Source organism: Oculina patagonica, chromosome 13, assembly GCF_052425735.1.
Source record: "Oculina patagonica isolate OP01 chromosome 13, crgOcupat, whole genome shotgun sequence".
Taxonomy (NCBI): Eukaryota; Metazoa; Cnidaria; class Anthozoa; order Scleractinia; family Oculinidae; genus Oculina; species Oculina patagonica.
In genome coordinates, this window is record NC_135770.1 from 13897109 (window position 1) to 13913998 (window position 16890).

A 16890-nucleotide genomic window follows, 5' to 3' on the forward strand; every position below is an offset into this window, starting at 1 on the left:
GCTTCTCCTCACGTTATTCTTTACCCTACGGCTACACATGCCATTTTTTATGACTACATTTCCACTAAAACATTGACCGTAGAAGCGAAGGCTGTTTTTTTTTCTAATGGCGATGCATTAACTTCTGAACAGAAGCAAAAACTTTTAGCGTTTATTGCTTCCACCGGAAGTAATTTCACAACAGGCTACAAAACACTTGTAAATATCACTTCACACCTGCATTGAATAATGTTGTAATTCTAAATTGTGCAACTCAGCAGAAATAATCAATTGTCACGAAATGAGTTCCCTTTGGTTTACTATTAGCAACGTTTTAGTGTGTGAAAGACTTGTGCCAGTACAAATTTGTGTTGTTAATCGTTTTAGGTTAAATTAATATTAGCGCCTAAAGACTTGTACCAGTACAAATTGCGTTCTTAATCGTTTGAAACTTCGTAGCCCTCGAGCGCTGAACCCCTCACATTCTTTAATGGTTATGTCACGTAAGATTTGGGCTACTCACGTTTTTAATATTGTTATATAACGTTTGTAAATTTGACAAGTCGTGTTTTTTCTACAAGAACGGAAGTGTTGAAGCACAACTACAGAGTGACACTTAACAAGTCACACACTTTGATCACCCACAGCGGAAAGTATTCCCTTGAGAAATTAAAGCAGTCCCTTGGGAGTGAACACATATGCGGCAAGAGAGGGAATTAGTTATCCACATATCTCGTTTTTTTGCTTGATAACAAGCAAAAAAGTCGAAAAAACTGAGATCACATTGACTCGAAATGTTTCTTCCAGCTGTCAATGGTATTAAATCAGTGGTGTTATAATTTTAATTTTCCCTGAATTTTCTTCAAAATTTGTCAGTTTCCTCTTACTCAAGATGAAATTCCCTGTTCTTCAAGAATTTTAATTTTCTCCTGACCATTTCCTGACCTGTGACAACCTGGGTAGCTAGTGTATTATGTTAAATTACTGTACTAGCGGCAAAAGAATATGAGGAACTTAACAGTAAAAGAAACTGAATAAAGCAAAAACAAAATACTGAAGAGAAAGTTATCAAGATGGAAGAAATATTTCCCTTACCAGAGATATTACTTTAGGAAACTTGCTTCTGATAGCACTAAATTCAACAAAAGAGCAAAAGATTAAAGTATTAAAAACTTGTGTTGTTATATCATTATTACATAACATTATATTTACATATATATATACATATACATATTGTTATATCATTATTACATTACATAACATTCAAGTGTTTGATGGGCTTAGCCCCAACTTATCTGTCTGATATGATCAAGAGATATGTTCCGAGACGTAATCTACGTTCCATGAATGGCCATCGCTTGGATGACGTCGCCTATAATTTGCGCAGCTACGGATTTCGAGCTTTTTCTGTAGCCTCGCCACAACTCTGGAATGCCTTACCTTTAGAAATTCGATCGTGCAATGGCATTTCAGAGTTTAAGCGCAAACTAAAGACACATCTTTTTAGGAAAGCTTTTAGTTAGATATTTTTATAATTTAGTGTATTTTTACAATTAACTTAGGTGAATTAGTTAGTCTTTTTATTCGTTTTAATTCTTTTATTGATCTTTTATTCTTTTTATTATATACAAATTGTAACTTTTTTTAATATAGATATGTAATTTTTAATTGTAAATAACTTGTAAAGCGCTATTGGTTAGAGATAGAAATAGCGCTATATAAATAAAGTATTATTATTATTATTATTATTATTAAATTCTACAAAATACAGGTTGGCAAAGCGTATATGTGCAAATATTACCCTAGTGTTAAAATACATCACCAAAATGTTACAGTTGCCTTGAAAGCATTACTTTTCAGTTAACTGTTCATTAATTTTTTTGTTGGAAATTCATCTTGCTTCAGTTTGCCCATCAACAGTCTGCTATTTGCTTTTAGAGAACTCTGGTAGTAACTAGTGTGTGAAATAATCAAACATACTTGATATAGGCACTTCCCTTGTCTTCAAACATGTCACAAAGAGGATTACCATCCAGCTCTATGGTAACAAGCTGTGTCAGTGTTTTAATCTTATCCAGGTCTTCCACTGCTCTAAGCTACAAAATAAAACATATTACAGATATAACGAGGAGTTAGCAAAGAGCCAACCTACCAGTTTTCAAAATTTTAAGACCAAAAGCACAAAGCACTTAGCAGCATATTTGCTTCTAGAAAAGATTGCAAATTTTTCATAAAAATGCTCCAAAAAGCCGAATATTGGACAAATTCGTTTGCATTACTTTAGCACAATACCATAACATGCATGCCTAAATGCAGAGAACCCCTGAGTTCCTGGTAGTTTCTAAAGGTTCTATTTAAGAAGATACCTTTTAACATTATTTAATATTTACAATAAGCAATATTGGACTTATTGAAAAAAAAAACAGAACAGTATGTCATTATAAAATCTGGACAATATTCATCCTATATGCCTTATAATTTTGGTCTCAAACATTGTTCGCAGAACATGTTCATGAATACACATGAAATTTGAAGTACTTCTGCACTTCAATTTTTGTACAGTGTGGTTCTTAATACACCAGTCTATTGTGTTCTGCTTGCATATTTTTAAATTTGTTAATTTGTCAAGAAGTTTTTAATTAAACATTTTTTTCTCCATTCATTTTCTTTGTAATCCTTGCCTTCGCTTCTACGGTCAATGTTCAGCAGGACATTGTAATCCCGGACTCAGAGGTCCACAAATTCTGGACATGTGAAATTTATTTGTTTGTCTCATGATGGAGTTGAGTTGTTGATCGCGGTTGCGGCATTTTAACTGCAATACCACTAGTCTTTATTAGGCGATGAGGTCAATTGTTTACCTGTCACTATTTGTAGCATATTGGTTCACTGCTATTGGTGCATTTTGATATTCTTTACTATTTTAACTATTAGATGTTGTTTCATCATAGGCCTGCTTGGTTGGTGAATGGCTGTTGTGCTGTTTGAATGTAGGTATCCAAGCTTTAGGAATTTTGATTCTACCATCTTTATTGACATGTGTACCATTGAGGATCACAATCAATAAACTTAATATGGGAGATGCCCTGTTGAGTTAAAGTGCTCTGTAACCACAGAGGTTTGCGTACAAGCAAGCTGTATATCTATGTCGTGAACATTCTTTTATCCTTTCTTGCACTGCTCTCCCTGTTTCCCTGATATATACTTTGCTGCATTCACATGGAATCTTACAGATGACACTGTCTTGTTTAGTTGGCTCTTGGGCGACTTTTGGTCGCACTTAAAGTTAGGGTTAGATGCAAGAACGACAAAAGCAATATTAAAGTTTCGGAGCGCACAGGTTGGTTCGATTCCTGTTGGAGCCCTGATTTTTTCAGGTTTCTTTATTTCAATTGCTTTAATGATCACTACTCGCATCCATATATGGGCAATTCCACATGAGAGGTGTAAAAATCAAGATTTTTCAAAAGACATTTCAGATGGAATAATTACCTGTGCTGCATTGTATATATGTTATAGTATACAGAAACTTTTACTTTGTCTGTGACAACAGTGTTTTTAGGGGGGTCCCCAAAGTACAGGTTTACCTTCTTAATAATTTACAATGTCTGTGATGCACATTTTTAACTAACAAAAATCATACTTTTAAAATGCTAATGAATACAAACAATTATATGAGGAAAATTCTCTCATTAGTGTTGACAAATAACTGATAAAGACTTCATCCAAAATATTTTTAAAAAATAGTAACATCGAAGTAAAGTTCTGTCATGGATGTTACGTAACGTCCATGTAATTTTGTGCATTTTTTTTCTCTCCTTAAGTTATTATTTGAAGGATTCTTAAAATACTTCTGCTGCTTTGTTACTTATCAAAAAGAAACATTTTGATGAAAACAAAACTCTTATAAACTGTAACATTTTTTAACTGACTGCAACAAAAGTTGGTCATGGACACTATTTCATGGATGTTACACTTTTTGTAAAAATGTTGAAAAAAAGTCACAACTCTAACAAAGTCCGTAGAAAAGGTCAAAAATAGTTAGACAGTATAGCAGTGGGCAGTTCTTCCAAAAGACAGGCTTGGGTTGGTAAAGAGCAAGCTCATGGTAAACGATTTGCTAGAAATGTAGGCTAATATGTCATGTAAGGACCATGAAATGTCCTCAAAATTTTAAATGAGCATTCCACAGGTTTTACATTAACTAGCAAGATAATTTCCTTTCCAACTGCCAAGAAATATTGTTTACTACAAATGCTAGAGTCCAACAATTGAAAAAAAGTTAATTTATTTGGTAAACTTGAAGAAGAATTCACACAGTGTAACGTCCATGACAACTTTTGTAACGTCCATGACGTTACATTTTTGGTCTCCAAGAAGAACTGTCAAAGGCAATGGAGGTGAAAACAGAATTTTCAGTTCACAAAATCACTAAATCATATTGACATGGAGATGATATTTTGAAAATGCTCGGAAGTTCACAGGAATTTTAAACTAATCCTAATGCACTAAATTATGTGGTTGATTTTTATGTAACGTCCATGAGATTAGTTTTTCTCAATATTTCTCTGGCACAAATAAGTCAACTGTCAAAAGGAAATAATCAAATTAACGCACTAAGGTGCACAGACTTGTACATCAATGAAAAGTTGTAAAACTTTTTTTGGTCCTTAGACAATACAAGTTTAAAGTTCTAAAAATTGGTCTGAATTGTAACGTCCATGACATGGAATTGCCCATATATTACTTCCAAATAAAAAAGGGGAAATTATTCTCACTTTAATTTCACATTGTCTTGTCATTAACTGGTTAAAATTATCATAGTTAGTTTTTGGCATAATTTCTGTGAAATAAGAAATATTTAAATAAAATTACCTCATCTTTTAAAAATAACTTTCAATTTAATATTCATTGTATTGTACATATTACTTACCTGATTATTGGAAATCTTAAGGTGCTTCAGGCTTGGTGTTTGTTTTGCAAGATCCTTGAAGCCATCCATGCTTTTAAGTCTATTGTTGCTTAAATCAAGTGACTCCACCTAAACAGAACCACAAGTAAACATACTGCAATAATATTCATTTAAGTTAATACAAAGATTACAAATTATAACTTAAATCTAACAGGTAGTGTATGTTGCACTAACCTGTGTGGCTGAGTATAAGTTAAAATATCAGCTACCAATTTTATTTACTAGAGAAAAGTTCAGTGCATTGGACCAAATTGTATTTGGACCAAAATACAGTTTGCAGAGAAAGTAGACTATTCTGGACAAGATCCAGAATTAGGGGTAATTGTAACTGAAAACAAGGTAGCAGAAATGAATGTTTCACTTAATTAATGTCACAAAAATTAATGCAGACAAAGAATTAATGCATCTTAAATTAATGCAAATTTTTAAAATCCACATTTATTTCCTATAATAAGGTGTTCGCATTCAGTGCAGTATACAAGGCACCATGCCTACATTTTCTTTTCGCAGCTTTGAATTGTATTCAAGAAAGCCTGTGCAGACTTCAAGGTGGCCCACAAGTGTTTATTGGTCTGGCAGGTCCCTTTTGTGCTTCACAGGACGGTACAGCAACAAAAATCGTTGCCAAAAAATTGAGAAGTACCTTGAAATTCATGTGGGAAGCGATTGACACAAAACTGTGCTATGATTTTTAAAAAATGTTGCAAAATGCAACTTTGAAGGTTTCAGAAGGTTTTAAGCATTTTAAAATAGTTTCAGAACTAGCCTACAATCTTGGACAAAACTAGTTGAAACATTAATTCCACGCATTTATCACAAATTTTCCAACTTGCGTGTTAAAATATCTTATCCCCCTCCCCTCTACTCAATGTTGTTTCTTGAGGTTTGCGGTTCGACAGGCTTTGTTTTAAAAACACTAAAGCATTAACAACATTGAAATGGGGGGGGGGGTTGTAAAACTGAACTCCGTTGGCTAAATAAGTGGAAATTTGCTAAGTGTTTCAACAGTTTTGTCCAAGATTGTAGCAAATATGTTTTAACCGATCACACAATCAACAATGGAAGTTAGGTTGTTTAGAGTTTTTTTTACTGAATACTCATCTGGTAAAAAAAATAGAATGTAACTGATTCAATTTTTAAATTGACTATTCCGACATAAAACTGACAGACTCAGCCATGAAATGACTCAGTATGTACCAAGGGTAATTATAAACAAGGATCAACAGACTTACTCAGTGATAAGACTCTAAAATAATACAAAGTTATAACTGGAGCAAAAATAAGTGGCCATATTTACCTCTGGACAATTCTCTCCAAGGAGTCTCACAATTCCTGATGCCAGCCAATACCTTGACAGTACTCCTTGTACGTTGCCTGCATTCAGCACTGGCATAAAAAAGACAGGATTAGTTCAAGAATACTTTTTATTAACTCCATTTTCAAGGAATGGTCATCCTGCAACCATAGCTAGCAAAATGTCGACAACCACAGAATTTTCACTTTTACAGTTGTGTGCTACACTACAATAGTTACATTATTACAGTAATAATCATGACAGTTCCAGAAAGGAAATGAAAAGGGGATTTGGCTATTTCTGCCAAATAATAAGGTTGTTTAAAAATACCTGCAAACTGCCCTCAATGAAGATGTTACTTTTTTATCTACATGTACAGTGTAATGTTCTTATACTTTAATCTTACCCCCTAAAATCCAATATCCAAATTATAGCCTAAAAGGTTTTTTTGCCCCAACTCCAAAATGAGACCTCTTGCATGCATTTCATGCCTATGTTATAAATGCATGTATTCATATCATTTTGCTATAAATATATATATATATATTTCTTGTACTGTAATCAGCATTTAAGAACCCATTTACCAAAAAATAGCGTCTTGCAACTCCATCTCCTGAACATATTAAAAATTGAGGTGACTTTAATGCAATTATTTTCACCTTTTTAGGGTTTTATTGCACCATTTTATTGACGTTGAGTAGATCATGGCAGCTGTTTTGACATCATGACATAACTGTCACATGATGTGATGTTATCATCACCAAACACACCTTACCAAACACAACAACATCAAAGACTTACCTCACTACAGACACTCTGTAGTGAGGTGAGTAAAAGGAGGTATGGCAACAAGACAACTCAACAAAAGATGCTTATCTTTTGACCTGGAACACTAGCCCCATGGTGCTTGAATTTAATTTAGATTTCTTATTATTTATTTTCGTTAAAAGAGAAAGATTGCACAAATGCATCCTTTTAAGGATGTTCACAGCAAAATGTTCTACTTGATAGATTTTTTTAAATTTTTTACTGCTGCTAGATAATGAGTAACTTGTGTCAGAAGTGTAAGCGTGTGGAAAACTACCCTGATTTTGAAAAAATTGGCGTGCGTAATTCAGTAGTGTTTTCAAGGCTTGTAAATGTAGTTAAAAATATCAAAGATTGGTGAACTGATGCAAACGATCTTTGTAGAAAGGCATCTGTTAGGTAAATAATTCTTAGTGTTGATATCCTTTTGGTAAGACTTGATCCTGAAAAAAGGCAAACGAATTTAAACTCAAAAAGTGTAATTCAAACGTCAGTCGGACAATAAAAACAAACTTCCACTATAGATTTTTTTCATTTTCTCGCAAAATGTAGATATTAATTAAAAAAGTAATTTGTTAAGAAAAAAGTAGGGGTCACAGACCATTTTAGAGAGCAAACTCCAAGCGAAGTGAGCGGTATGGCTACCCACCCTATATTGTGCTTAGAAAGTTTTCACAGTGTGCGCACTCAATGTATGGCGTGGCATGACATTGCGACATAAATTACATGCACAGTAAGAATGCGCATAAATAATTAGTGGAACGTCCTTAAGCTCATCTATGCCATAACAGGTATAAATATGTTTGTTTTCATTAATGGCTTATTACCATTAATGGCTCATTACTACCACCATTAATGGCTTATTATTAATATTATTAATGGCTCATTACTACTACCATTAATGGCTTATTACTATTGTAATTCCCTGCACTTGCAGGGAATTACAATAGCTGTATTCATTGTTTCTAAGTCTCGTTCATGGTTTGATGAATAACTACGATGATTCCATAAAGGTGCGCACCATAGAGAAAATCGACCATTGCAACTGATGAAGGGGATATTTCTGAAACATCTCCTTTTGAAATAAGAAATTAATACTATGTTTACCCTTGTTCAACACTCCAATCGAGATCATATTCAGGTCAATGTTTTCGGAAATCAAATGAAATGATTCTGCACCAAATGTTAGTGGATGACATAAAATTTATTTAAGACCAAAAACTGTTTTACATAAAACCTGGCAAACATATTGTACACCTTATAAGTATGTCAGGTCAAAGATCCAGAAAGCATTTGACTCAATGACAAGTTTTTTAGTCTCTTGTAAAATGGGGGATGACATCATTGTTGCTATGGTAATGGCATCACCTCATTTGAAACTTTCTTCTTCCTCTAGTGCAGCAGTTTTCAATCGATTTTCTCTCAGATTCTTTATGGTGGTACAACAGTTGGTCAAAGTTGAAAGGTATTGTCATTTTAAAACCTGACTGAGCCACCTTAATCGTTTGAGAATTCATATGTTTCCATGGATCAGTATTTGTGATTTGGAACTCAAAACAGTTGACATCTTTAGTGGACGAGGGAAAAATAATGATAATAGTTGGTTTCTTGCACAATATAAGTGAGTGCTATGCACAAGTCGGCAGATTAACAACAAGAATCAAAAGAAGGGGGGAAACTGGTCTTCCTCCCAAGAATTCAGATGACAAAACAAATTACATGTAAAAATTAGCATAGGCAATTTCCTTACATAATATAATTATAATATTTTTAGACCTACCTTCATCATGAAACATGTCAGAGAGATTTAGTGCCTTTGTAGTTACATCATAACGCTTACTGAGGCACTCCTATCAAGCAGTTGAATAGAGATATTAGTTGACTGAGTAATATTAAACTACAGGAGAACCAGCCTATATTAAGCAGCCACCCTCAGGGAAATTGCAACTGGCTGCTTGTGGGCTGAAATTTTCTTTTCTTTTTTCTTAACCCATGTAATTTATTGGACCGTAATGAGCACTTACCAAAACATTTACCAAAACAGAGCTTTTGCCTCTAAGTCTCCAACATTTAAAACATCTTGCGAAGGTGTTCATTGACTTTGTATGTTTTTGGGGGGTGGTTGAGTATTTGAACTCAAAAAGTTGATTGTTTGTTGGAGGAGGAAAAAATAACTAAAATGTAAGATGGTTTCTTGCCCTCAAAGGCACCCTTAACTTCTGAATTTGCAATATAAGCCCAAGTCAGGAGATTAACAAACTCTATAACTCAAATTGATGAACGGACAACAAATTGAAGGAGCCAAAAAGTGAAATTGTCTTTAATTTTGCTCTTCAGAACTCAGAAATTGATTTGCCGTTCTCTGAGTTATTGATTATAAGGTTGGAGTCTGTTAGATCGCAACAGAACAAACAATAAAATAATCTAATGAAAACAAGAAATATTCTGCCATGCTTCCTGAAAGTGTCCTGTTAAAACAGATTCAAAACTTTAGATAGTTTTGTTGGTGAAAACGAGCACTTATACATATACATCTTCCAAAGTAAAATTATATGCCATGATTATAAGCATGTTTCAAATATACCATACATACTGATATTTATACCATGCCATAGAAAGTACAGCCAATCAGAATACAGGAAAGCCGTTTAACCCAACCTTCCCATCGTGCGCTGTGATTGTATTCTTGACGAAATTAAGTATTTTCTATGGCATGACCAGTATAAAATAGTTACACAACACTTTCTGTATACCACAAGTAAGCATTGCATAACTAGTATATATATAAATATGTCTATTTGACAGTTATACTGGCAGTCCACAATACTTGTTTGTTGCTTTCAGACAAATAAAATTGGCAGACAATAAAGTTCCATTCCTTATAAAAATTAATGACTAAAATTTGCAAAAGACAACAGACCCTTTCCCATCTGTTTGATGTGGTACTTCAGTGTGCATGCATTGTTGCTTAGTTCTCAATGCCTTAGTGTCTTATTGTTTTACTGCCATGCAGTCACTTAACTATTACAATAGTCTGGGAATAACTCAATTTGAATTATTGGCTGACATTTCTACAGCCTAATATGACTCAAAATTGAGACCTCGAATGGTCTGACCATGTGTAAGTGTCAACCTCCTGTCATGACCAACTACGCTTGACATTTTGAATGACTACTCATTGGAAGTTTAACTGTACAGTTACATGTAACACAATGGTATTAACAAAGATGGATGATTAGTATCATCCAAGTGTTATTATAATTAACAATTAGACTACGAGCCCGAGTTTTCTATGAGCAAATAGTCAACGAGGCGCAGCCGAGTTGACTATCGCTCATAGAAAACGAGGGCAAGTAGTCTAATTGTTTTAGTAGAAACTCTAAAGGATTGCAGTCCAAAACATACAATATTGTGCACTTTGAAGACAAAAATCAAGAAAATTTACCGCTTAAAGAGCTACGCGCGCGACTGTTTTCTATCGGCGAATAGAAAACAGTGGGAGAACCAATCAGATTCGCGGATTTCCAATAGAACACAGCTGAGTTTCTACTAAGTATTATTATAGTAGTATTATCTAAGTGTCAGGCGATATTCCACGTGATTTCGCAGGAGAATTGTTAAATGTCGACTAACACACCTTTAATACTTTTTTTGTATCATCATTCAAGGAACTGCCACCCGGACCACTGACATCATCAGCATCACCATGAAAAACACTGGATGGGTTATGGGGTGGAGCACTTGGCCGAACACTCACTATAAGCTGAAGACAAGAAATAACTAAATCAGATGTAACTGTGACATGCTCACTGATTAATTTTATGATACTGATGGTATTTAACTAGATTTATGAGCACAATAGGTAACCTCATTTAAGGTTTCAATAGGAAAGTCTATGCTGACATTTACATTTTGCCTCATTAGCATAAAACTTTGTGTATAGAAAGTTTCATGCTATATACAAAATGACTCCAGATGTTTTGAGAGCTTGTAAAACTTAACAATCAGATGGATCTCTGAACTTGCTGTTATGAAACAGCAAGAGAGTTAGACACTAAACTTGTCAAAAAAAAACCTTAATTTTAAAAAATTACAGTTAGATCAATGACTGTCACTCCTGGAAAAATAACACAAATTTCAAAAGAAGCACAATTTTATTCATAACCCTGCCAAACTGAAAGTTGCATTGTCAACACATTAATTTTTATGAATGAAGTAATGCCTGTTTCAGCGAATAGACATCACAGGTTATGTAATTTGAAGTCCTGTGACAATTTGGCCGAGTAGAAGTTTTCACCAAGACTGGTCACCAACAAGACTAAAAAAATAATGAAGAGTTCAGAACTCCGTGCAGAGCAAGAACACAGTTAAAAATGAAGGTTAAGTTCCAAGGCTCTCTTAATCTGCATAAATAATCATCCATAAAGGGTTGTAGTGCACCAACATTACATGTACCTTTGATCCATCCTTGACTGTTATTTTGTGACTAACTTTCTTTAGAGCCTCTGCAACTTTACTTTCTTCAACAAAGAATGCTACACTTTCTCCTCTGAAATAGTGAAACTATAACAAGGAAAATTAAAAGTTGCGCTCTGTCTTACAGATTTTTCTGAGGATAAATTGAGTCTAAAATCAATGTTTCAGCAAGTTAAACTTGCCTTCTTCAAGACTGATTACAGTGCGACACGCTTTCCCGTAGCCACCTAACAAACTTTATTACAATTTTGCTCTCGTAATATTATTATTTGTTTGACGAACACGCCTCCTTGCAAAGTTGAATACGATCAAATAGATACTTGTAGCATTGTATTTATCAACAAAACGCAGTGAAAATGTAAAATATCAGAAGATGACACTTGTAAAAAAGTTTGTTGAGTGGCCACGGTAAGGCATTGCACTGTAAGAAATAAAAGTATACTTAAATAAAAATTGTAATATAATTATTATAATTACACATGTATAATTGTACCAATAACAAAATTCTCACTTCAGATATTCGCTATAATAAAATTATTGGTGTGCGATCATATGGGTGTCCAATTACATGTCAATTGCTAACATTTTGACAAATAGTCTCCCTCACACACGTCCTAACTTCATGGTTTTAATTTCATAATCCAAATTGTCGCCGGGCTACCCCCTGAATCATACTCCACTCAGTCCAGTAACCATTGCATATTAAAGGTATAATCTGCCAATGATTTTTATGTTACAATTTTGCTAAAGGAAAGGGTTGCATGGTACAGTGTACACCTCTAGTGAACAATAAATATTACCACGTGATCATGGCTGGCTGAGAGTATAAATTACAATATCCTACACGTAGTTCAGAAATGCAACCATGGCATTTCATGGACCAATAAAAATCACAGAAAACTTTGCACTTGGAGATAAGTTTTAGTTGTGCACAGTGACCTTTCAGAAATAAGCTCGAGAATGACTGCAAAACCTTTCTTGCAGGATTATAACACCAAACAAATAATAGTTTTTCAAATTACCATCGGATTAGTATTATCATATTTAGATCATGGTTTTAGCAAGTAAAAAGCCCTGGGCTTTGAAATTGGAAATACTTACATCAACAGGCTGGAAGGGCTCTTCACAAGTATTCTGGAGTTTCCTTATTAACCATTCTTTATCATGTTTCTTCCCCTCCAGGACCTATAAGTAAAAACAACATGGAGTAAATCACTTCAGTGTTTCTTTTTTTACATATTTCTGAAGCTTGTAGATAATGATAACATACTCTTTATGGGTTATTCACACCCATAAAGAATGCTGAATCTTCTTGTGGAGAAGGGCAGTGGGGATAGGGGCAAGAACCCTGGAAATCCAGGGATGGTGGTGTCTGAACAGAACAAAATTTAATTTCAGGGTCATTTTAAACCACAAATAACATTGAAGAACTCTTTGCTATCATAATCACTACTGACAATGAGCGCCAGAAGTGTTAAGACAGTCAGTAGTTTTTGAATACCGGTACCTTTGACACATTTTACCCCTCACCTCTTTGATATTAGCCCCTCCCCCAAAACAATGTTGGATTTGCTATCTGCAAGAACCAGTTGGGGGAACAAGTTCCAGTTGATGGTGACACCACTTCTCTGAGAAAAAACTGAGCCTGTGGTTATCGACCCAGAAGTTGCTTAGCAACATGACGTATTTGTACGCACGATTGCATTTGAAGTAATCATGAGGGCACACGCTAGTTTTTGATTCCAAGGATGAAATAATTCGGAATTCTTCGAGTGCTTCAATGAAGATTTGCCAAAATTGCTCTATTCCCCCGACTGGAACGGCCTTGTTTGTGTACAACATTAAAAAGCGGAGGGGAAGTGGTTCACAAACTGCACTGGATGTAAAGTGTACCAACTATTTGGCATGGAGCACAAGTACAAATACTTACTTAATAAGGAAGTGTTAGTATGTGACTGTATTCCAGTTATTATAACTGAAAAAAATATCATTAACAGCTTACCACAACTTTGTACCAATCAGGTTTATTGCCTGGCCTGCCAGCAGGGCCTGACCCTAATCTGGACCTGATATCACCTCTGTTACTACTTCCTCTGTCACCTCGGCGCGAAGGACGCCTGCCTCTATATGGATTGCTATATTTGATTTATTGCAAAGAAAATTAATAAAAATAATTACAATAAAGGAAAAGAGAAACTACATGTACCTTGAAATTTTCATGACACGTTAATTTCACGAATTTCGCGATTCCGAAAAAATCGCGAAATTAAATTGATGGGAACAAAAAGTGTCGCGAACATAACATGACACGAAAATTAAGTGACTCACATTATATCAATAATCAAGAAAGAATACGTTTAGTACCACTGAAGGAAGGAAGTTTTTTATGAAAAAATGGATGTTGTCGTCAATTGACTAAAGAACAATAATTCATGCACATACAAGCATGACCTACTTATAGATATTGTGAAAACTGCTCTGTTGTTGCTATTGCAAAGATTTAGTCCCGCCCTTGCATTTTTTGTTAATTTTGACGTTATTGTTCCTTTGATGAAGTCGTTTTATTTAATTCAAGGGCATGTTGAATAATAATGCCAAGAAAATGTAAATTGTCTTACTCAAAAACGTGAAATTAAAGTGATTCAAAATACAAAATTTTCGCAAAATCATGAAATTAAAGTGTTACGAAATATGCGCACCTCAAAATCGCCAAATTAACGTGTCCCGAAAATTTGATGTAATAAGGTACATACACTTTTGACTGTTATAATATTAATTACAAAGAAGAAGCAAAACCCCTTTAAAAATGCAAGCATGTGGTTTTCTCGCTTATTCTAAGTGCTATTTTGATTAAATATCTACACCTTGCAATTTTTGGGGCATCATTGAGAATTCTACAAAAGATTCAAAATGGCATTTTTTCATTTTCAAATATACATTGGGGAATGATGACGTCATAAACTGAACACAATTTTAAATCAAGTAGAGCTCTCTCAAACAGCCTTCTGCAGAGACAATAAAAACTTGGCAGAGAAATAGTTCTGCAGGCAACACACTTATGATTACAATAAAATTATGTTCCCAGGGCACTCTTTTCCAGTCCTCTCCAACATGTTGGAGTGATTTATAGTGATTTTCAGTTCAAACAAACCAGTTTAAGAAGTCTACATAACACCTTTATATGCTTCCTAGATATTAGGCAGGTCTGGAGCCCAGTATGTTGCCAAATTGTGGAACACATCCAGCAGAGAGTTAAGGAAAAGAATCAAACATCTCTGATACAAATTGGTAGATATCTTTTTCTTCATATTTGATTAAAATCATTTTCACTGCTAATTTGCATATTAAAAAAAAACTTGAATAACTCTGAAACAAAAAGAGAAATTTGAAAATAGTAACCAGCATTACTTTTTTATGCAGACTACTTGTTATTGTTTTAAAACAGCTAAGATAGGATAGATGTTAATTTTATCATAGTAGCCATTTTAACACTACCACGCATCATCGAATCTGGCTAAGAAACCAATATTGTCTATTTAACCAACTGGAGGTTTGTAGAAACCATGCTAGTGTAATGTTGCCATTGCAGGGTCCGAAATTGCGCCTTCCTGGTCGCCAATGCGACTAAATATTGAGAGCTGGCGACCAGAATTTCACAACTGATCGCCCACTGGCGACTAAGTTGCTTTGTAAGAGTATTCAGAGAAATTGATTAAAAATAAAATTCGGAGCCGTTTTTTAACAATTTATTGACTCACTTTTTATCTTAGTGATGTCCTTGAGATAACACTGAAGTAAATTTCTCGCTACATAATGTATAAACTCCCCAACAGCTCAGCCAACAGCTGCGATCAACACTATTCGAACATTGCAAGCCGCCATGTTGTTTTCCTCAGCGGTTTTCCCCATGACACTATTGCAGGCGCGCCCAGACATGTGCTTTCTTTCGCATGCAATGGTCCATGCAATGAATATTCATTCTGGCGATGTCATGTCCGCAGACACGCTGAAATATTTCCGTCATTTACTTGAAACTGGTAAGGCTACAGATGCAAAAAACTTTGTGGAAGATTTAGATATTTCCAATTACATGCCAGGCTACTAAGCTACGACGTTCCACGAACGCAACACGTTCTTATTGTCACTGTGTTGAATGAAAAACTACCTCTCGAAATATGTCAGAAAGTTGGTGGAAATGATGTTTTTTATATTATTAAAGAGCGGAATGTTTGGGTAAGACTGTAAAGTATTTTCCGTTTAAATGTTAGAGAGTTAACATTCGATAAAGAAGACTTTTTAAGACTCTACTTATAGGCGGGTACAGCATTTCTTTGAGTGATTGTCATCGTTGTTTTGTGGTATAAGTAAGCTGTTTTTGAGCATATGAATGGCCAAAAATACACAAGAAGAACAAGTGTTTAGTCTTTTAAGTGTAAAAGGAAAGTCAATCGAAAAACATTGGCGACCAGAAGTTGCCATCTGGCGACTAAAACTTTCGGTCCGGTCGCCAGGTGGCGCCGATGTAAAAAATTTAATTTCGGACCCTGCATTGTTGTGATAGTTCAAAAGGAATTCTTAAAACAAACCACTTCATGGATACACAAAATTTAGTGTAAGATGTAGCAACAGGGCCTTCATGTTCACAGTGCACTTCAATCTTGTTGGTTAAAGCAGGTAGCAGGTTTTTCCAAAGATTTAAGGTACAAAATGTAAAATTCAAGGGAATATTAACCCCTTGCCTACCAGAGCCAAACACACCAAGCAACCGGCGGCCATATTGAATTTTTAATGAGATTCTAAATTTTGGCTAGGCAATGGCATCCATTCAGATAAAATCTTAAAGTACATCTAGATTAAGCATTTAAAACGAGTTTCTCTCCCTTTTACGCATTCTCTTACTGTACGGTTGACCGGTACAGCTCTCTGGCGAACTCATTGACCATGTGCATTTGGAGGTTCAATTTCTTCGATCGATCAAGGCTTCTTCTTCACCACCTTCTTCATCTTTTTGTTCAGACTCTTCAGAATCACTTGGCTTAAATTCGCTGTGACTTAAATCGCTTACATCAGAGTCGCGATTGGCAAAAATTTCAGCAATAGTTTCATCTGTGTCGATTCTGTCTTCACGCACACGAGCCGCCATTTTGTAAATTGTCTGCGTGAAAAGCAATTTTATTAGGTCAGCGGTGTCTTGAAAGTAGTGCCAGACCTTTCTCAACAACTGGAGATGATTTATTCAAGGCATTGCGAACAACCAGGCTTTCAGTGCTGTCCTTTGGTTGAGGACGTATATATATACGTCCTTGGTCGTTGCGTGACAACAGAGAGGATGTATATATATGTCCTTGGTAGGCAAGGGGTT

General features: G+C 34.9%; 1 protein-coding gene across 1 annotated transcript in view; it reads right to left on the reverse strand.

Annotated features, from left to right (window-relative positions):
• The window catches only part of LOC144635332 (nuclear RNA export factor 1-like), a 31820-nt gene that overhangs the window by 13375 nt on the left and 1555 nt on the right, over window positions 1–16890 (reverse strand). The window contains exons 3-11 of the mRNA XM_078494444.1: window positions 13531–13663; window positions 12630–12713; window positions 11508–11615; window positions 10690–10815; window positions 8833–8902; window positions 6249–6337; window positions 4913–5020; window positions 1960–2075; window positions 1075–1111 (exon numbers count right to left, since the gene is read on the reverse strand). Coding sequence (XP_078350570.1) covers window positions 1075–1111; window positions 1960–2075; window positions 4913–5020; window positions 6249–6337; window positions 8833–8902; window positions 10690–10815; window positions 11508–11615; window positions 12630–12713; window positions 13531–13663 — 871 coding nt within the window. The remainder of the gene's footprint in view (window positions 1–1074; window positions 1112–1959; window positions 2076–4912; window positions 5021–6248; window positions 6338–8832; window positions 8903–10689; window positions 10816–11507; window positions 11616–12629; window positions 12714–13530; window positions 13664–16890) is intronic.